This window comes from Sebastes fasciatus, chromosome 13 (assembly GCF_043250625.1).
Source record: "Sebastes fasciatus isolate fSebFas1 chromosome 13, fSebFas1.pri, whole genome shotgun sequence".
Lineage (NCBI taxonomy): Eukaryota > Metazoa > Chordata > Actinopteri > Perciformes > Sebastidae > Sebastes > Sebastes fasciatus.
The window spans coordinates 2,905,687-2,929,314 of record NC_133807.1 but is presented as its reverse complement, the minus strand read 5'-3'; the positions used below and the strand labels follow the sequence as shown (position 1 = coordinate 2,929,314).

At 38.6% G+C, this 23,628-nt stretch overlaps 1 protein-coding gene across 1 annotated transcript in view; it reads right to left on the bottom strand.

Annotated features, from left to right (window-relative positions):
• LOC141781497 (beta-1,4 N-acetylgalactosaminyltransferase 2-like) overlaps positions 1-23,307 on the bottom strand; it is a 49,016-nt gene extending 25,709 nt beyond the window's left edge. The window contains exon 1 of the mRNA XM_074657302.1: positions 22,861-23,307. Within this exon, the coding sequence (XP_074513403.1) occupies positions 22,861-22,914 (54 nt within the window). The 5' untranslated portion in view covers positions 22,915-23,307. The remainder of the gene's footprint in view (positions 1-22,860) is intronic.
• Between the last annotated feature and the right edge of the window lie 321 nt (positions 23,308-23,628).

Genomic DNA, 23,628 nt, shown 5'->3' with positions numbered 1-23,628 from the left:
CAAGCCGTTAGGATTTCTGTCCATTTGTCTAATACAATATTTAGACCATGACATGGTTTTAAACATAAACATTCTAAATGTGTCCCAGTTTATTTCCTGTTGCAGTGTATGTAAATAACATCAGCTGACAGGAAGTAAACATGGACCCAAGCTGTTGCCTAGCAACGCAATTCCATTGCAATTCCGTTGCAATGCACTAAAACGGAGCGTGTCAGACAAAGGGTGAATACAGGTATATTGAGACCGACAATATGAGGAAAATAACGTTTTTTTTAACATTACAGCATGTAAACATGTTCTAGTAGAAACACAAAATACAAGTATGAACCTGAAAATGAGCATGATATGGGACCTTTAAGAGCACCTCCCGAAAAAGCAAAGTCTGCTCTGATTGGCTTGTGAGAAAAACATGGGTAGTAATGGGTTGTCTTATTTCACAGTCTGTGGGTTGGTGGGCTCTCCAGATACCCAAATGTATGTCCACAAACACTGTTTTCCATGATATGCCCCCTTTAATATGAAATGTGAGGATGACTGTTTTAGATGTAACTGTCTTGCAATGAATTCTGGATGATCGCATTTTCTTTAACCTCCTCAACTAAATTGTGAGACCAGAGCTCGGTCACCTCTCTGCTGTTTGAAATTAATTTCGGCTTTTGTTTCATTCGTTCATTCGTTTGAAGGAAATATAACAGTTCTAGGTAGAACAAACTGTTATAGTGTAAACATAACTAATACCATGTGGAATGACAACGACAATGTAAAAAGTAATCTTTTGTATTTCAGTTGATTTCAGATTAAAGCTTGTTAATCAGATGACAGTGTGTGATACATGGTCTTTCTAAATCCTAGGCCCTGTTCAGACCTGGTATTAACATGCGTCCTCAGTGATGCGATCACAAGTGAACAGCTTTAAGTACAGGTGTGAACACACTCAGGACGCATTGAGATCGGATCTTTCAGACCACATTCAGAGGTGGTCTGGGCCACATATGAACACATTCTTTTAGCAGTGTGTAGTGAATGCATCCTTGGCCACATTAAGGACCGCCTGCTCATCTGATGTCCAGCTGGGATAACCGCGTCCCTCAGATGAATAAACAGGCAGACACAGGCGATTCTCAGCATGGAAACGGTCTCTGTGCTCTACTGTATCCTGTCGGTACAACTGTATTTTATTAAAAATACATCTTGTTTATAGGCTACATATCTACAGACTATCAGACTGGGAACAGGACAGCAGACCTCAGATCAGCTCTTACTGCTTGTTTTCCTCCGGTCTGTGAAATCTTGCAGATGCCGTTAGGAGCACCGGAGGACACCGGAGGACACAGAGGCACATGATTTTTTTCAGGTTACCTGTTTCATGTACTACTGTCAGGATATAGCAACCGTTTTATAAAAATAACTTTTTTAAATCATATTTGCTCCAATTACGCCTACTACAGCTTTAAGAATGTTCGAAAGACTCCAGTTAAGCATTAAAAATGTTCTTCGTTGAGTTTGAGTAATATGACAAACTTATCAAGCGTCATACTCAGCAAAGTGCTGAATATATTTATAATGTGTACATACTGTATATCTAGAAGGTGATGAGGCAATAAGAAAGTTGAAATAAAAAGAGCAGGAAAGATATCCTGATGCTGGTCGACAAGGGTCAAATGGAAATGTGCCAAAACGACTCTTTTCTGAATTATTGTTTCAGCTAATATATTATTCAGCATGACCAATGATTTGAAGTGGTGAGAAATGTAGTAAATGTCTTTCTTTCCTAAATTTGCCAGTAAAAGTTTACTTGTAGCAGCTGTGAGTAAAAAGTAGGACGTTACTACAACAACTTTATACAAAGCTTCTGAGTCGCCTTCAGCAAAGTCTCCAGTGTTGGCAGCACTGTTGGAGTTTAGGACTACAATTAGGATTAAAACGCTGCATCACATCAGTCATTATGCTCACCTCGTCATGATTGAGACCCAACATGTTTTCTGAACAACATAATATACATGCTTCAATATATTGAAACATGAAGAAGGGAATCTTATATAATTTATATTTATAATGCTTCAATTTTGGGGTATTCATAAAGATCTTACATGAGTTAAAGGTCCCATATCGTTCTTATTTTCAGGTTCATACGTGTATTTTGTGTTTCTACTAGAACATGTTAACATGCTGTAATGTTAAAAAAAAACTTTATTTTCCTCATACTGTCTGTCTGAATATACCTGTATTTACCCTCTGTTTGAAATGCTCCGTTTTAGTGCATTTCAACGGAATTGCGTTGCTAGGCAACAGCTTGGGTCCATGTTTACTTCCTGTCAGCTGATGTCAGTTACATCCACTGCAACAGGAAATAAACTGGGAAACATTTAGAATGTTTATGTTTAAAACTGTGTAATGGTCTAAATATTGTATATTTGTGACATCACAAATGGACAGAAATCCTAACGGCTTGTTACAAACGCACAATTTCTGAATACGGGCTATGTGTATTTCTCCGTATATTGAGCGTTTTTATAGTTTAACAGTATTTATATAGCACTTAAACCTGCTTTATAATATAAAAGACATGAAAATCTCACTTTTTACAATATGGGACCTTAAAGGGCTTCAAAATATGATTTTTCAAAATCCATATGGTTGCTGTTGTTCAACCATCAGGAAGAAGCAACATTTTTTATTTAAATGTAATGTTAAAAGATAAATTGATGAATTTTAGAAAGAAAAAAATACAACAATGGGCCATACTAGTTGTTCAGGACCAGTTGATTCCTATGAACAAAACCTAACCTCGTACACATTATAAAATACACAGAAGGCAAGGAACAGGAGTATTTTTCATTATAGCACAAATACTGCTTTGAACGTTCATGTCAAAGAATCTCTGCATGAGAACCAAAACATTATAGGTTATGGTAATATTATGGAAATACTACAGCTCTCACCGTTTGCGCCCACCGGGGTTTCCCCTCGTTCCGTTCATGCAACACAAATAAGTAACCTTTACCACGATGAGCGAAATGTGAAGAAGTCTGCGGGGATGTTGACCAACCTGCTTTCCAATGAGTGAAGCTAACAGATGGCAGTTGGGACATTTTATGAGGGGGCAAAGTCCTTTCCTTCAGGTGACTCATGAGTCAATAAAAGCACCTTATCATCATCATCAACAGCCAACCAATCACAGTAACAGAATCCTTCAAGTTCCTTGGCACACACACATCAGCAATAACCTGAAATGGGACCTCAACGCTAAACATCACATGTTAACAGGTTTATAAAACTCTCCAACAGCGAGCCTGCATCGATGCCGACTTAATCTGCCAACCTTACCGACGACGTGCAACGCCCTTGTGTGCTCATCATGGAACAGGATCCAGTGTCAGTTCCTTGCGGCTACTTGTACAAACATTTAAAATGTTTATTTATTCTACTTTATTGTCATACAGACATTATCATTGATTATATTTAGGATCAGATATACCCTTGTCCAGTCTAGAAAACGGTAACGTATATATATAACCTCTTAGCTGGAGCGTGAACCTCTGAATCAAATTTTCCGGATCATTACATTTTAATCTCAACTCATCCACATCAAAGCCAAGGATGTAATCATCGATTAGCATGGAAAAACAATCATTTTCATGGATGTTAGAATGACATCTCTATGTGTAAACTTGTGTGGAATGATTTTGAATGCATACCTAAATGTTTGCAGTTGGCTTGAATGTTTAAGGGAAGGAGAGTATTTTTAATCTTTTTGATTTTTATGTTCTCATTGTGCCCGTTAATTTTGTAAACTGTGTTAGCAAGTCGCATTCTCTTATGTTTTTAGATAAAAAAAAAAATCATCCGTCCTTAAGAGTGCCCATAAAATAGCTATTGATAATTCAAGGTAAAAGTAGAATTGCAATAAAAAAAATATTCCATTTCATAGGAGGTTGTCAAATAAATTATTCCATCAATTAAAAAAAGATTATTGTGGGGGGCATAGAAGCAGAATACTAATTTTAGGTGAAGCTGGGCTCCATGCTGTTTAACCCAGACGTAGTTCTATCTAAGACAATTGATTTTCTCCAAAGTTGAATCTAGTGTGTGTGTGCGCGTGTGTCTGTGTGTGTGTGTGTGGTGGCGGCTAAAACAGGCAACCGTCAGGATTATCACTCTAGCAGTGTATGATCCCCAGGGATCATGAGCAGGCCGAGTAATTTTACAACATGAATATGAAGTGCTAAAAGATCAAATGGACAGCAAAAGGAGACGATTCAACCATACATTGAAAAATTGCTCCAACGTGCTTTTCATGCCTTGTACTTCTCCTTCCCCGTTTCACTAATGACGCAGATATGATTTAGATCTCTAAAGTACTCGTTGTAGTATATATATATATATATAAAAACCTACTGTATATTTATTATTGTGTTACCCCTATCAGCAGTGCAATACTGATTTAACAGTACAATAATTTAGTGCAATAATTCAGCTGTTCAATAATCTGGTTAACTCTGGCATTAACAGAGAGAGGCGCATATGGAGTAGTCGGGTCTCTCAGAGCTCCGGGTGGAAAAATAGTTATTTCTTTATTAATCCTGCCGTCTAGTTTAAAAATTGCCTGAAGAAGTCAGTGGTGTTTATAGTTTTGACCACTTTAACAGTCATTGTGTGATTTTCACCCATACCAACTTTGAAATCAGTGAAAATGCCTGACACGCGTCAAACAAAGAACGCCAAACAATCTGGCACAGCTGTTGCGCATGATGGGCCTGATGCGGAGGAAGAATCGACGCATTTGTGGGAAAAGATATCCGACAAAATTCTGGAATCAATCAATAAGTGATTCGACCTCCTAGACCACAAATTTGAAACTCTTATGAACACTCATCTGGCTCTGACTGAAAGAATTGTTGCTGCAGAGGAACAGGGCTCTGACCACGAGCGGCGTATTCAGACGCTGGAGCTGTGCCTGACAGATATGAAAAAGTCAAATGAAAGGCTTCTGACGAAGATTGACGACATTGAGGGGCGCTCGAGACGTAACAATATTACGATTGTGGGGATCCCCGAGGATGAAGAGAAAGGCAGACCTACGGAGTTCATCGCTGGATTAATACCGAAGTTACTCGGGGTGACCAGCTTTGCAAAGCCCGTGGTAGTGGATCGAGCGCACCGCATACCTGTGCCAAAACCTACGGATGTAAAAAGACCAAGGAGCATCATAGCCAGGATTCACTTCTACCAGGAGAAAGAATTGATTCTACGACTGAGTCGGCAACAACAGATGATCTACAACGGCCATCGGGTCTACGTTTATCCTGATTATACTGCAGAGGTGATGGCACAGAGAAGAGGATTCCGTGAGATAACCCAAGCGCTCAGGGAGAGGGAGGTAAAATACTCTGCGTTTTCCAGCTAAGCTTTATGTCCAGCACAACGACCAGGTAAAGGTGCTTACCTCCCCAGGAGACATCAAGTCCTTCATAGAATCTGAGTTGAAAAAGTAGGCTTGCGAACTGGGAACTTTGAGAACATTAACTTTGTTATGCCTATATTCTACTCCATCTAAGTTAAAAACGAACAAGACGGCGGATTAAGTGCTATATTATTCTTTGTATTTTTTTCCACTGCGGAGGGACTGGATTTGTGGTGTAGCCCATTGTCCGCATTTAATATTTTTCTGAGAGGGACTCTCGGCTGCTGGCCATTTGCCATGCGTTTCCCCAATACTATGGGGAATTTTTCCTTTTTCTTTTTCCCTTTTTTTCTTTTTTCTTTTTCTGTGGGGGGAGGGTTTGGGGGTATGCGTGTGTGTGCGAGTGTGGATGTGTTACGGGGAGAGGTGTGCTGTTTGGCGTTTCAGCTCACTACATAAATATGTCTGCATACTCAGTTACTACTTTGTTTTATTTCATATCATCCATGCCATGTATCAAAGGTTTGAATGGGCATTTGATTTCTGATTATCTGACTTGTTTGTAAGTATGTCCCCAATTCTAAATGATAAAATCACACTAACCTCGTGGAATGTTAGGGGTCTTGGAACTGATGTTAAATGCGGGAAGGTTTTTTCTCACTTGAATTCACTGAAAGCTGATATATTATTTCTACAAGAGACTCACACTACTAAAGTTACTGGATATAAATTAAAACCTAATTGGATCTCACAGGTGTACCAAGCACCCTTTACATCTCGAGCAAGGGGCGGAGCTATCCTGTTTCGTAATAATATTCCTTTTTTACTTAAATCCAAGATTACTGATCCAAATGGGAGATTTAGTTTGATTTCTGGTTGTATTAACTCATTCCCAATTACCTTGTTAAATATATACGGCCCGAATTCCGATGACCCTACGTTTTTTCATAACGTTTTTGAATTACTTCCAGAGGATGGATCGTCCAATGTCTTCATCGGTGGCGATTTTAATTGTTATTTGGATTCATCCCTGGACAGATCATCCATTAAATCTCCTCCAACTATTAACTCTGTTCAAACACTAAACAATCTGATAAAATCAAGAAATATGGTGGATATTTGGAGAATACAACACCCTGACAAAAAAGAATCTTCATTTTACTCACCGGTGCACCAGTCATATACTAGAATTGACTATTTAATAGTGGAGGCTGGTTCAATCCCCAATATTAGCAACACACTTTATCACAATATATGGATTTCTGATCACAGTCCTGTTACGCTGCAGCTACAGTCTTCCCTTTCCAAACCAAAATATAATTGGAGATTTAACCCTCTACTACACTGAAAAAAGTGCAACGACTGTGTCATTCATTTAAAGTGCATTTTTATATTGGTCTAATTGAAAATCATGGTTTCCGGTTTAAACCTGTTTTGTTCACTTTGCCTAAAAGCAAATAATACTCCCCCTGGAGTAAAGTAAAAGCAATAATTTTGCTCAAATAGTATTTTCACTTCAAACCAGAGATTTTCATGTCACGTGACCACATGACGTCACATCAGCTCGCTCCTTCGTGAAGTTTACTGTCCGCTATTACCTCGCTTCAACAGAGAGGACCGACTGTTGTTCAAGAAAACTCTTTTAAACAAGGTAAAAATTCTAAATTGTGTTGTTTTAATTTCTCATGCAAAGAGGGATGCTTTCTTTACCAACGTTTGACAAGTGCAAAGTCAATACTGTAGCTAATGTTAAAGCTAATGTTGTTAGCTAAAGTTATTTTCTTCACATGAGAAAAGGGCTCGGGAGAGGCATGGCTGTGTTATAACGGGAGACCGGGAGAAGGGTAGAGGGCCGGCGGGTCTGAACATGTTTCTACTAGGGCGGGGCTGGGCTCCTCCGCCGCTCTCACACAGAGACACACACAGAGACACACAGAGAGCTGCAGCAGCAGAGCCAGGTGAGGAGGACAAGGTGAAACTCCGGACACTTTAACGTTATTGAATTGACGACCGAAATGAACGTTACTGTAAGTATCATAAACCTTTGGAGTAAAAACGAAAGCAATTTATTAAAACTTGTGTTTAACAAAGAAAACGTAATTTGACGGAGGTGACGCACGTTCACCGGCCGTCTCTCATCCACAGCCGGTCTGTTTACAGCCTCAGCTCTCTGTCTGGTTATTGCATGGAACCGTTGAGTTTAGAGACATCCCAGATACAGCGGGTAAAATAAGTATTGAACACGTCACCATTTTTCTCAGTAAATATATTTCCAAAGGTGCTATTGACATGAAATCTTCACCAGATGTTGGTAACAACCCAAGTGATCTATACATACAAAGAAACCAAAACAAATAAGTTCAGAAATTAAGTGATGTGTAATAATGTGAAATGACACAGGGAAAAAGTATTGAACACATGAAGAAAGGGAGGTGCAAAAAGGCATGGAAAACCAAGACAACAGCTGAAATCTATCAGTAATTAGAAAGCAATCCGACCTCTTGTCAGTGCAAATTAATATCAGCTGGTTCAGTCCCAACTGATGGCCTATGAAAAGGTGTCTCATGACCAAGGTGTCACACAAGAAACATCTCATGATGGGTAAAAGCAAAGAGCTCTCTCAAGACCTTCGCAACCTTATTGTTGCAAAACATACTGATAACATTGGTTACAGACGCATTTCTAAACTTCTGAATGTTCCAGTGAACACTTTTGGGACCATAATCCGGAAGTGGAAAGAACATAATTTCATCATTAACTGGCCACGACCAGGTTCTCCTCGCAAGATTTCTGACAGAGGAGTGAAAATAATTATCAGAAGAGTTGTCCAAGAGCCAAGGACCACTTTTAGGGTGATGTGCAGTGCCATTTGTCCTCCAAACATGGTGTGTATTATGGCATCCAAAGAGTTCAATTTTGCTCTCATCTGACCAGAGTATATTGTCCGAGTTTTCACAGGCTTGTCCAAATGTTGTGCAGCAAACTTTAAACGAGCTTCAACATGCTTTTTCTTCAGCAATGGTGTCTTGCGTGGTGAGCGTGCATACAGGCCATGGCGGTTGAGTGCATTACTTATTGATTTCTTTGAAACAATTGTACCTGCTAATTCCAGGTCTTTCTGAAGCTCTCCACAAGTGGTCCTTGGCTCTTGGACAACTCTTCTGATAATTATTTTCACTCCTCTGTCAGAAATCTTGCGAGGAGCACCTGATTGTGGCCAGTTTATGGTGAAATGATGTTCTTTCCACTTCCGGATTATGGCCCCAACAGTGCTCACTAGAACATTCAGAAGTTTAGAAATGCGTCTGTAACCAATGTCATCAGTATGTTTTGCAACACTAAGGTTGCGAAGGTCTTGAGAGAGCTCTTTGCTTTTACCCATCATGAGATGTTTCTTGTGTGACACCTTGGTAATGAGACACCTTTTCATAAGCCATCAGTTGGGACTGAACCAGCTGATATTAATTTGCACTGACAAGGGGCCGGATTGCTTTCTAATTACTGATAGATTTCAGCTGTTTTCTTGGCTTTCCATGCCTTTTTGCACCTCCCTTTCTTCATGTGTTCAATACTTTTTCCCTGTGTCATTTCACATTATTACACATCACTTAATTTCTGAACTTATTTGTTTTGGTTTCTTTGTATGTATAGATCACTTGGGTTGTTACCAACATCTGGTGAAAATGTCATGTCAATAGCACCTTTGGAAATATATTTACTGAGAAAAATGGTGACGGTTCAATACTTATTTTACCCGCTGTATGCACCCCTCGTTTATCAGCTTCATGTCTGATGAAATGTACCCTGGGGTCTCATTTATAACCGTTGCGTACGCACAAAACGGGGCCTGAAATGTGCGTACGCCACTTCCCACGCAATAGTTGTGATCTATAAAAACAAACTTGACGGGAGAATGTGCGCACCGGTACGGAAACTTTGACCCGTGCGTACGCACATTATGGAGGCACCGAGGTAGAGGAAACTGGAGACGCAGATGGTGAGGTGGTGAATTGAAGCCAGACTGTAGACATTAAATGTCATTATACGTATAATGATGCCTCTCACACATTTAACTTCACTTCATACTTATAGGCCCTATCCACTTCATCATAAACATTTAAAAGCAGTGTTATTTGTGCTATTGAGCCATAACTATTCTACAAGCACCTTACAAATGTAAAATATATCAGCCAACTCAAATCAAATTCTGCTCAATATCTCATCAGCGCTGTGTCACTGTCCCTCCACCTCCAGAGCGCAGAGGAGAGGATCGGACTACCGACACTCGCAGTCAGCTGTGGAGCAGCTGATGAAATCATCATCATGGGTTGTAGAAATCCAAGATTATATCAAATAGCATTAAAGAATGGCAGAACAGAGCGCCAATAGTTTTAATAAGATCTTCTAATAGTGTGCAGATATCATCAAGTACCATATTCGTTTTCATAAAGTTGTTGTGTAAAATCGCTGCAGTGATGACATGACTTATTAATTTATTTATGTTTTATTAGATAGGGACAGATACAGTATACATATAGACAAAATGAAAAAAACGGCTATCCGATGCAACTATCAGACTGTCTCCAGTGCGCCACCGCGGTGCGCCACTCTGCCTCCTCCAGTCACCTCCACCCGGCACATCTCCACCAGTCACCTCCACCCGGCACATCTTCACCAGTATGGATTGTGTAAATTAATAAAGTGTGGAAATAAAGCCAGTGACAGCTCTCACACAATCGTTACTCTCCATATCCTCATTATCATTATCAGTCCTAATCATAATACAGGACAAGTTCACTATAAAAACTTAAATAATAAATAAATTGTGTTCACCTGTTAAACTTCTTTTTTCTAATGATATCCAGCGTGGTGGATTTTACTGATTGTCTTGATCATTTTGGCAAGTTATGAATCGATGAAATCGATTGCTGTAAAGATATAAACACTGCAGTGACACTGGTAACATGCTGCATGGTGCTGGTGGATATACCGGCACTGAGGACTAAATGACGTGTATAACAGAATTAAGAGGGAACGAGTGTTCGGAGACCTCCTCAACTACAAGCACCCTTGATCTCTTTGTCAGAAAAAGTCCTTTTCTCGGTCTTCCTCTCGGTAGTTGCCGTGATTTACCGTAAAGATCAAACAGGCTCATTCACATGCAGAAACATTAATTAGGTGTTTTGCATGGACCATTTATGGTTGAATGTGGGCGTGTAGAGGGCGGAATATGAGGCGGATCCACGTGCGCACATTTCCAGGTGGAGTGTGATTTATAAAGGGAACATTGCGTGCAGATGTGCGTACGCACGGTTTATAAATCAGATTTTTTTTTGGCGTACGCCATTTTCGGCTTTTGTGCGCACGTACATTTTTAGTATGGATCCTACGCACTGTTTTATAAATGAGACCCCTGGGGCCTCATGTATAAAAGACTGCGCAGCTTTCACACTGGAAGATGGCGTACTCACAAAATTGGAAAAGTACGTACGCACAGAAATGTTCACATGTATAAAACCGTGCGTACGCCTGTTCCTGCGCACCTTTCCTTTATACATCCCAATTGACGTGAAATTGAGCGCAGCTGCACGTGCCACTTGGTCCGCCTTGTCTCCTCCCATTAATAACTATGCAAATGACTATAAACACGCGCCATGCTGTCACTTATTGTCCAAATAACAACGGCAAATCACGCTGGAAAAGGAACAAAAAAAGAAGAATTTCACAGAGTGTGAAATTGAAATGTTTGTTACTGAGGTGGATGCTAGAAAACATATTTTATTTGATGGTCTTTCATCAGGAACCAGTAACAAACGCAACGTCTCCACAGCAGCTGACCGTGCGCTCCCGAAGGCTCCCGAAGGCTTCCGAAGGCGCACGGTCAGCTGCGCCCCGTGCCTCGGCTGCTGAGGGGCGCCGGTCTGGCCGCGTCCTCACTAAATATATACTATACGCTGTGCTGGAGTCACAGAGAGAGATTGTCAATACAATGAAGGATATATATATATATATATATATATATGCAACGAATTAAAAAGAATGAATGACGTTCTTGGTGGGATAAGTCATATATTAAAAGACCTTGTTGAAAAATAAATGTTTGTCTCAACTCACCTCGTTGCTTTACATTCTGTGTATCTCATCTAAACGGCGCCGTATAGCTGCTGCATTTGGCTCATTGTTAGGTGTGCCAGGGTCCGGTTCATCCATCTGTAGCTCCAGGGGACACAGGCTCACCACGGTGGTTTGCCACATTGTGCAGCATGCGATTTTGTTTTTGGCACGGTGGTTAAGACATGTCATCTCTGGGAAATTAGTTTAAATGTGTTTTTGTTGTGCCTTTCTGATGTTAAACATTATGCGCAAACTAGTTAAGAAATATGTGGGGTTTTTTTTTATCCAACATCATAAATAAAGCTCAGTAAGTTGAGTGGAAAAATTATATTTACACATTTGGCGAGTTTCAGCACTTTGTAGTTTGACGCTGCCAAATGACAGAGTTTGTAGGACGGCCCGCACATTCTCACGACTGGTCTAGAGTTTGCGGCACGGTACGCACATTCTCACGCCACGTTGATTTTTATACATCCCGGTGTGAGCGTGAAACACAGCGTACGCAACATTTTAGTACGTGCGCACCGTTTATACATGAGGCCCCTAGTCATTTTATCCTTAAAGTGACGTATCCCATGTCTGAAAAAGGCCAGAAAACCATGCAGCTCCCTCCAGACCCCCACCTCCCTCTATCAGGGTACCCTCCAGACCCCTACCTCCCTCTATCAGGGTACCCTCCAAGCAGTGAATCCGCTCAGATTAGCAACACAGGGAGGGATTGATAGTACGACAGGTGATTGACAATTTTCTGTGCCCTACACATTTTTTAATCCAGAGTAACCGTTTTGCTAAGAGGAATATGTTAGTTTATATGATGACTTTGCTCTTTTTACAACTAGTACATTGAAATTAGTACACCTACAACATAAAGTATAGATGGGAAATATATACTTGAACTTTACTTATGTATAATTTATGAAATAAACTTGAAGTATACTACTTTTTCATGAGAGATATTTTGATGCTAATACTATTGTACTTTGATGTGAAGCGGAGGGGTCTCTCATCGCCCTGAAGGGGTTTCTTTCACAACAATGACCCGCTAGCTGTACATTATCCCGCTTATTACATGGCTTCTTACTTAGTTAATCAATAATTTGACACAAAAACGGTCCGCCAGAGTCTGACATCAGAGCTGCGCCCATAGCAACGGTCTGTTATACATAGCAATGGTCTGTTATACATAGCAACGGTCTACTATAAAGAAATAACAGACCACAGAACGCCGTGATTGACCAATCAGAATCGAGTATTCAACAACACCGTGTAATCAATATACATAATGTAATGTACAATATAATGGAACAACAGCTGTCAGTGTGTCAGTGTGCTGACTTGACTATGACTTGCCCCAAACTGCATGCGATTATCATAAAGTGGGCATGTCTGTAAAGGGGAGACTCGTGGGTACCCATAGAACCCATTTTCATTCACATATCTGGAGGTCAGAGGTCAAGGGACCCCTTTGAAAATGAACATGACAGTTTTTCCTCGCCAAAATTGAACGCAAGTTTGGAGCGTTATTTAACCTCCTTCATGACAAGCTAGTATGACATGGTTGGTACCGATGGATTCAACAGGTTTTCTAGTTTCATATGATACCACTCTAGCTTTAAAACTGAGCCGGCTACAACCTAAAATCCCAAGTTGCGCTAATGCTAATGCCTCTTTTTCAAATCCAGTTTCTACATATTTTTCCCACTAATTAATTAACAGAGACGTACGACCTAAAAGTTGCTCCTTAATACATTTATTAAAGTCTTAAATGAGAAAGTTTAATTTTACCTTTTCCCTCCAGTTGGTATTCACTGAACTTAACTCCGTCTCCAAAGCTGTGATTCGTTGGATCCCTGTGGCTGCTTTTATGTTGTTCGATCGAGGCTTATGTGTTGTTACTCGCCTTCCGTACCTTAGAAATTTGTGGTTAGTGAGAAATGTCATACTGGCAAATGAATTTGTTTATGTTCTTGCACAAGCTAGTTGAACTATTTGACTGGTTTACGGGAAGTGTCTTAACTTAATCTGCAGACAGACAGAATGTCTGTGACGGTACAACACACACATCAGTGCAAACATAAAAAAAAACATGCAGTACACAACTCTGGGCATGCTGGTCTCATACACCATTCGTAGCTATACCTACAAAAAGTAATAATTCATACACATCACACAAAATCAATTTGTACGTTTATTCAAGTGTGCCATTAGTGTACTTCTTTTAAACTTAAAATAGGAGAGTATTGGTTGTCATGGTATTGCTTTTATGGAGAAAAAGGATCAGAAATAAATTAACTGAGACAATCAGAAAACATTCACCTTCATTTCAAAGACGGTTAAAGTGATTCAAAACTACAACACATTATTTTAGCCATTCATTGTACATTTTGTCATTTTGTGACTGCAGCAGCCCCAAGTCCATTTTCCCTGCTTTTCTCTGCCCTGCCCCCAGGCCGTCCACCTGAGCTGCTCTGCACCGCCTCTTATGTTTTTCCATACTTTTAAGTGTACTTTAAGTGTAAGAATAGTATTCTTTGAGTGCACAACTAGTTTACATCTAAGTTGTATTTTGTAAAGCATGTTATACTATAATGTGAACTATACTTCAAGTGAACTTATAGGTATACTGTTAGATTACTAGTTATATATGTTTAGCCCACGTTTTAGTTTATGAAAGTACACTTTAAAGTATACTCTCAGTAAACTACTAGTTTAATAGTTTTTACTGCAAGTATACATGCAAGTTTTCTTAAATTGAACTTATAGTACTTTAACAAATCTACTTTTCTGCAAACCTTTCAGTAAAAGCCAAGTATACTTGGACTTTTCTGTATACTTGTCGGTATAAGCTAAGTATACATAAGTATAATTTTGTTAACTATATCTCTGAAGAGACTTGCTCCTTTTGCTGTTTGACTTGATGTTTTATGATGAAATTTAGTAAAAAATTAGTTTTTCTCTCATGCCTTCACGCTTAACGGAGAATAGAAAAACGTGAGAAAATTCTTGATGAATTGAAGTAAATTCATATCAAAACATACGTTTACAATCTCTCACACACCAATAGGCTACTCTATCAAAAAGTAAGCAAAACGAAATATACACTGAAAAAAGTGCAACGACTGTGTCATTCATTTAAAGTGCATTTTTATATTGGTCTATCTGAAAATCATGGTTTCCGGTTTAAACCTGTTTTGTTCACTTTGCCTAAAAGCAAATAATACTCCCCCTGGAGTAAAGTAAAAGCAATAATTTTGCTCAAATAGTATTTTCACTTCAAACCAGAGATTTTCATGTCACGTGACCACATGACGTCACATCAGCTCGCTCCTTCGTGAAGTTTACTGTCCGCCATTACCTCGCTTCAACAGAGAGGACCGACTGTTGTTCAAGAAAACTCTTTTAAACAAGGTAAGAATTCTAAATTGACAACCGTTGAGTTTAGAGACATCTCAGACATGCACCCCTCGTTTATCAGCTTCATGTCTGATGAAATGTACCATGGAATGATGTTCTTTCCACTTCCGGATTATGGCCCCAACAGTGTTCACTGGAACATTCAGAAGTTTAGAAATGCGTCTGTAACCAATGTCATCAGTATGTTTTGCAACAATAAGGTTGCGACGGTCTTGAGAGCTCTTTGCTTTTACCCATCATGAGATGTTTCTTGTGTGACACCTTGGTAATGAGACACCTTTTCATAGGCCATCAGTTGGGACTGAACCAGCTGATATTAATTTGCACTGACAAGGGGCCGGATTGCTTTCTAATTACTGATAGATTTCAGCTGTTTTCTTGGCTTTCCATGCCTTTTTGCACCTCCCTTTCTTCATGTGTTCAATACTTTTTCCCTGTGTCATTTCACATTATTACACATCACTTAATTTCTGAACTTATTTGTTTTGGTTTCTTTGTATGTATAGATCACTTGGGTTGTTACCAACATCTGGTGAAAATGTCATGTCAATAGCACCTTTGGAAATATATTTACTGAGAAAAATGGTGACGGTTCAATACTTATTTTACCCGCTGTATGCACCCCTTGTTTATCAGCTTCATGTCTGATGAAATGTACCCTGGTCATTTTATCCTTAAAGTGACGTATCCCATGTCTGAAAAAGGCCAGAAAAACCATGCAGCTCCCTCCAGACCCCCACCTCCCTCTATCAGGGTACCCTCCAGACCCCCACCTCCCTCTATCAGGGTACCCTCAAAGCAGTGAATCCACTCAGATTAGCAACACAGGGAGGGATTGATAGTACGACAGGTGATTGACAATTTTCTGTGCCCTACACATTTTTTAATCCAGAGTAACCGTTTTGCTAAGAGGAATATGTTAGTTTATATGGTTACTTTGCTCTTTTTGCTCTTGGAACAACATCTTGTAATATAAATATTGTGAACTCATATGAATATTACGTTTACTCTTTTTAAGCATAATCAAAAATGATGAGAATGGATTAAGTACTAGACAGTGAGTATCGATTAAAGAGGAAGAATTCATATCACATTCTCTCATTTGTCAATGTTAATGCAGTATACTGTAATACCACCAGTATGTCTAAGGCCTAATTATTAAATTAGAGTCTGTAGTGACAATTATGGACAATGTTAACTATCCCAACAAAAAACTGAATGTGAAATCTCACCTTTTGCTTTGTGTTTACAGGTTTGCTGTTGTTTCATGAAAAGGTCACAGTTTAGCCACATTGCTGAATTTGGTAAGTCCCAAAATGAACAACAGTGAACATCATTTTCATGTATGTTTAAATAGGAATGACAAACCCAAAATAGAAATACAGCACTTTAGAGAATAAGTTACCACAGATGTATAGGCCAACTTACTAATGTAGTATATAAATGCAATTTCAATAATTTCAGTTGAATTAGTAATGCAATGGAAATGGCACATGACATTATGAACATTTAATGGCAGGTTCAAGGAAGAAAGACATTTGGGTACAGCATGTTTTTGTTCTGTTTTATAGCTTGTATTCAAATACATTCCAAGATGATGGAAGAGTTTCATTGTTAATTGTAAATAAGAGAGAGAAACAGACTTTAATTCAAAACTGGCTCCAGAGGATGCATTGCCAGCAAAAAAAAAATGGAAAGGCCAACAAAATACCTAACAGATACTGTCACTTTTAAGTGATGTGAAGAAGTGAAACAACTGTGCAGTGATAAAGGACAAAATGGACAAGACTTTTTCACTGCAAAGACAGGACATTATGGGAAAGGAATCAGGAGTGGAAGAGTTGAAAGATAGATGGCCTTAATTTCTGATTTTCTCTGTTGACAGAATTCTTTCTGTGGTATAAATATTGTGGCACTGGTATTAACACTGAAAATGTGAATAATGCTAAATTCACAATGACCAGCAATTCAGTACTAGTAATGGTAATGTTCTTAAACTGACTTATGCACAAAAGACCAAGCTCTGTTCATAGATATCACCCCCAGCAATTGAACTTCACTTTTCCTTGATTATGTTTTTGGGTCTCTTGATCTCACATTTGTAATGGTTCAAAATAATGTGACATTCATATATTCTGGTCATTTTATCAAAGGATAGTCAAGTTTTAACACTGTTGGAAACTAATTTTACACTTCTTAATGGCTATTACATTACATATCTCAGGTTTTAAAGGTCACCTATTATGCAAAATGCACTTTTCCATGTCTTTTAAACATCAATATCTGTCCCCAGTGTGTCTACAAGTCACCATAGTATCATAAAAGACCATCCTCTCTCTTTTTCTCCTGCTCCGTTTGTCTGGAAATGGGTGTAGAAAATCACTTCTCTTTTTTTCCTTCTCTTCTGACGTCATTAGAGAATTGCAAGCCACGTAAGGGTTTCCTGGTCGAACCAGAGAGAACCTTCAGTAGATGACCCCGCCCCACAGCGCGTCACTGTCTCTCCTCCTCAACCGAACTTGAGCAAAGTAGCTCCTACTGTTAGTCTCCAAGAACCAGCAGAACCGTCTTCATGTACTCCCATCATCTAAATATAACATGTTCATTCACAAAGGCTTTATGTAATTACACTGTTTAAACAGATGATATTTATATATTATACATATTTGATGTCATGCATGTAGAAGAGTACAGGTAGTAGTGACTGTAAGCAACACAACACATCTCTGTTTCACAGTCAAACTTTATTTGAGTAGACAGATGACAATATTAATTATTCACAGCATTTGTAATCATCCCACCTGTTAGTTAGTTATGATGACATTGTACAGGAGAAAGTCTTTCAGCTCCGGTAAACTACAGTAAACTAAGCTCCGGTGGTCAGTAGTCATGGTAGCACAGAGACAGCTCCTACAGTAACTAATACACCATTACTCATCTTCCATACATTTAGCAGGTGTCTTTTACCAGAAATAATGAACTGACTACTGTTTCACATCTTCTATTTTCCACCCTGATGGTCGCTGTGTTTACACACCGTCTCATAGCGGTAGCATGTAGCTAACCCGTTAGCATGTAGCTACATGCTAACGGGTTAGCTCTGTATCTCCATGTAAACAGAGCCATCTGCTCTCAGCTGTCTGCTCTCCTCTGGGATGATTCTGTCGGTCATTTCTCACAGATGGATCTGTAAAGACAGACGTAAAGCAGAGTGTATGTTTACGGTTTACAGAGTTGATGCATGAGGTAAACACTGAGCTAACTAACAGAGCTATAAATAGCATTATTTACCTGAGAAAAACCGTCAGGAAAACCTGGAGTCTGGACCGCAGATGTTCATCATGTGTCGCTGATTTCTGATCAGATTCCTCCGGTAACGTGCGCTGGGTGAAGTTTCTGGTTTATAAACTTTAAAGTAGTTTATTTTACTCTTCTGCTTCTACCTCCCTGCTCTCAGACCGTGAGGGGGGCGGGGAGGGTGTGTTATTGAGGATGTTTGATTGACAGAAAACGCTGACCAATCAGAGCAGAGTGGGAGGAGACAGGCTGTGAATCAGGGGTTTTCAGACAGAGGCTGAATTAGGCTCTGAGGCAGGCAGACTCAGGCTGCAGTACGAGAAGAATAAAGGGTTTTTTGAACATTGCAGCATGTAAAAATGTTCTAGTGCAACATTAAAATACATCTATGAACCTGGAAATGAGCATAATATGGGACCTTTAAAGGAGAGATGTACAAACCCGTTTACATGTTAAGATATCTGTGGTTAAGGTTACAGAAAGGTTGCATAAGGTTTAAAAAAACATTGAAAAGACCATGATTTATTTGATTTTATACTTACTATGTATTTTTCCTCAAGTGTTGAGTATACTTGCTAGCTTTACTGGCCGCACAATTCATTGTAGGTTTCCTTTTTTTTTGGTGTTTTTTCTCTTTTTTTAGTACATAACAGAAAAGGTGATGCATATTTTAAAAAGACATCACAATAAACATTTAGGTATTTAAAGAGAATATTCCTGTCTTTATTAATAGTAAACTAAACTAAACATTGTCTATAACAAAATGTTTTTAATTTGATCTTATGTGAAAATTCTACTAGCTTTGGTTTATGGGAAAATTTAAGTTGTAAAAGAGCAAAAAATGCTATTATATTGACACACATAAAGTAACATTTTGGCTTGCAACTAAAAAAAAATATATTGATTAAGGTATCATTAAAATTCTAGTTTGTTTGTACTGAATCAGAAATTTGACTTGAGAAAACTTAATAAAATTGCATGTAACAAATTAGAGTATTTTAATTAGTTTATTCCAAAGTAAAAACTCTACTTGGATGTAATAGTAAATATTAGGTTTTTCCAAAATGAAAAATTAAGTTGTAACAAAGTAAAAAAAATAGTGTATGGTCTTCATAATGAATAATCTTTTTACTTTGTTTGAATGGTAGGTTTTGACTTTGGCCAAACAAATATTTTGATTTATATTAAATCATAATTTACGGTTTCAACCAAATCATAAATACAATTTGCGAAAAACGTATGTAACAAATTAGTATGTAATTTTTTTAAGTTAATCCAAAGTACCATTTTTTTCAGTGTACTGTCATCACCAGGATTTAAAGAATACATGGCCAATAAACTCACTTTTTAGAGATCAATGATAACGGAGAAGTTTCAGACTCTACTCTGTGGGAAGCACTTAAAGTTACAATGAGAGGATTTATTATTTCTTTTGAGACCTCAAGGAAAAAGGAAAAATGTAAGAGACTGAAAGAAATCAAACAAGAAATTACTCATATAGAACAAATATATAAAACATCTCTTTTACAGTCTGACTATAACAAGATCCTGAAATTAAAATCAGAATATAGCTCTGTCCTTAGAGGGGAAATAAGTAATCTACTACTGAAGACGAGACAAAAACATTTTGAATTGAGTGATAAACCACAAAAATTACTGTCAAGACAACTTAAAGGAGAGCAGGCAAAGACTGCTATTCATAAAATACAGTCCAAAACCGGTGAAGTACTCACTGACCAACAAGATATTAACAAATGTTTTAAAGAATTCTACTCTGATCTCTATACCTCTACGTCCACAGCAACAGAGACAGATTATTCCCAGTTCTTTAGTCCTTTAACTCTGCCACATCTAAATGAGAGCAATCAGCGCTCTTTGGATGAAATGTTTTCTGTTGCCGAGTTGGTGGAAGCAATTAAGGCATTCCCCATCAGTAAATGCCCTGGACCGGATGGGTTTGGTGCTGAGTTTTACCAAGCATTTCATGAGATATTAACACCTTTCTTACTTAGAATGATAAATGATTCAATTGCAAGAAAAACGCTTCCACGGTCCCTCTATGAGGCAAATATATGTCTGTTATTGAAAAAGGGAAAAGATCCCATGGATCCTGCTAATTACCGGCCCATTTCTTTGCTCAATCTAGATCATAACATTTTAACAAAAGTATTGGCCACCAGATTAGATAAACATATAGCAACAATTATCCACTCAGATCAAGTGGGCTTTATCCCAGGCAGGCTTTCCTTTTTCAATGTGCGTCGCGTGTTAAAATTGAAACTGGAGGACTCTGCCCGTATCTATGATTGGCAGAGTAAATGCCATTAAGATGGTACCAAGATTTTTATATCTCTTTCAAAATTTGCCAATATGGATCTCAGCTGATTTTTTTAAGGAACTAGAGACAATTATTTTAGATTTTATCTGGGGTTATAAAAAACACAGACTATCTAAAAAAACATCTATTCAGGCCCACTTTGGATGGTGGTCTGGGTCTTCCAGTAGTTAAAGACTACTACTGGGCAGCCAATGCTAGGGCACTGGCATACTGGCAATGGGGCTCTCCAGACCACGAATCACTCACTTCTGCCCCCCTCTGGCTAAAACTGGAGCTTATGTCTTTAATAAAACCATATTCCTCATTATCCTCCTTACTCTACACTAATCTTGTATCTGCTATTAAATCAGTAAGTCATAGTTTTGTTGTCAGAAATTCACTGAAAATTCTTAGTCAAATTAAACATATCTACAAAGTCCCTAGTATTTCGATATATACACCATTTTGCCACAACCATGCCTTTACCCCAGCATTACTGGACAATACATTTGCTGTATGGTGTGTAAAAGGGCTGAAGTGCATAAAGGACTTTTATTTAGACAACAAGTTTGCATCTTTCGGTCAATTAAGCTCAAAGTATAATTTACCACATTCCAATCTTTTCCGTTATATGCAACTTAGGCACTTTGTGAGGGAAAATATTCAAAATTTTGAATCTACTTGCGAGAGAAATGCTTTTCTAGAATTGCTTTCTCTTTCACCAGAGAGTAAGAAGCTTATCTCCAAATTTGTGAATTATTTCTCCAAAGATTCTGAATCTGTTAACTGTATTAAGAAGGCTTGGGAAAGGGAAATTAATGACGTGTTGCCTGATAAACTATGGAAGACTGCACTCTCCCGTATTCATAGTTGTTCAATAAATAGCAGGCATAGGTTAATTCAGTTCAAAGTGATTCACCGTTTTCATTATTCTAAAGTCATGTTACATACATTTTACCCCTCTATGTCTCCAATTTGTGATAAATGTAAATCAAATAATGGTACATTGCTGCATTTATTTTGGGACTGTCCATTAATTTATCAGTTTTGGTCAAGAATCTTCTTTTTTTCTGGGGTTTATCGAAGGACTCTCTCTCCTGACAGAGATTTGGCTCTTTTTGGATCTTCAGTGGACTCCTCAACTCTCCCTTTACATATTCAAACAGCTCTATTGATGGGCATGGTAGTAGCAAAAAAACTTATTCTCAAAGACTGGAAGACACCAACTCCACCGTGCTTCAGAAACTGGTTGCATTAATTGGTCTCAGTTATCCACATGGAGAAATTGCGAGCCAATAATTTAAAATGTCAATATAAATGGGAAGAATCTTGGGGCCCCTTTTTGCAATATTTGGACTCAGTTTGACAATATTCCATTCATATTGATTGTTTTGTTTTCCTTTTCTCTGTTCTGCTGTTGAATACTCCCACTATGGATGGCCTGCATTTAACTATCACATGGATGACACTGTATGTAATGATAATGTTTTGTCCTTGACATGCGGTTTAGATAATTCTCTCTTAGGGATTTGTATTACTCCTCCCCGGGTGTAAAAGTGTGTGTGTGTGAGTGTGTGAACTTTCGGGTTTGGTTGCGGGTTTTGATTTTTGTTTGATGTATGTGTTTTGTCAATTTTGTCATTAAAAATAATATCAAAAAAAACAAAAACTCTGGCATTAACCGCATTCATTTATACAGAACATTTAAACTAATATTCATATTTATTTATACTATTCTTGCATTTTTACACACTTAATGATAGATCCTATTTTTCAACATTATTATTTGCAGTGTTGTTAAACATATTTCATATTACAGACAGACAGACCGACAGACAGACAGACATCCCGTGGGGATCAATAAAGTATTTCTGATTTTTATTTATTTCCTTGCCGGAGAGGGAAGTTCGTCCCGAAGAGGCTGCTGTATTTCTACCCTCCACCTTAAAGAAGGGTGCTTCATTGAGCTGCGAGTGTGACTACAAACAGAGTTCACTCCGTCACGGAGTGGGAGGCTGGAGGGACCAGATTAGAATTGGGCCAGAGTATACAGGATAAAAGCAACAGAAGAATCCTACAATCAAAAACTGTTAATGATTGACAGCCAGAACTGAAGATAAGTGTGCACTGTAGAATATGTGTAGGTAACAAATACAAAGCAGAAAAGGTGCAAGCCAGACCAAACCGAAACAATGAGCTTAAAGCCAAATATAGATCTGTGTAGAGCCGAGCGGAGCTGCATTCTGCTGTTGTAGGACACAAGAGAGACAAAGAGGAAGTGTGTGCACAAACATTACAGGGGAGCAACACCTACCTTCTGTTTGGTACCTGACAATCTGACACAAGAGGAGAAAAGGGACCACTGCATGGTGCATCTCTCAATAACGCCTGGCAAACAAATCACCAAACACACAGCTGGACCCAGTGAGCCCAATCAGCATGTAATCAATGCTGGGAACACCTGAGGTCTGTACTACGAAGCAGGATTTGTGGTTATCAAGGTAACTTCAGGGTTAACCCTTGGTTTTCGGTACTACAAAGCTGGTTCACTTCTTACCGGGGCAGATCTCCATGGTAATTTATGCTGAACGGCTAACCTGCTCCGGAGCAGGTTATGTTCCAGATAAGAGATCAACTCGTATAAAAGCACCTCCTACTGACCAATCAGAGCTCAGTGCGGTGATTGTATGATAATATTACACACATATGAAGAAGTTACCGTCATAATCCAGGCTAAAAACAACACAGTTTAAACTGACAGATGCAAGAAGGACAGTTGGATTTATGTTGTGGGTGTTTACCGCTTTGAATTATATTTTATATTTATTTATTTTTACTTGCTCTTGAGTCCGTTTCACACCGTCAGAGAGGGGGGAAGCAAGTGAAAGGATGTTTAAATAGTCATAGACGCCAATTTGTACATGCAAGGTTAAAATAGGTGTAATCCATTCATCTATTACACTTTCTAAAGCTATTTATATTTAGACGACTAGATCGGACTTTTGAGTGTTCCGTTAAATTAATAAGTCTGTTAATTTACGCATTCACACATCGGGAGTTTTTTCTTTTACCAGCTGTTCTT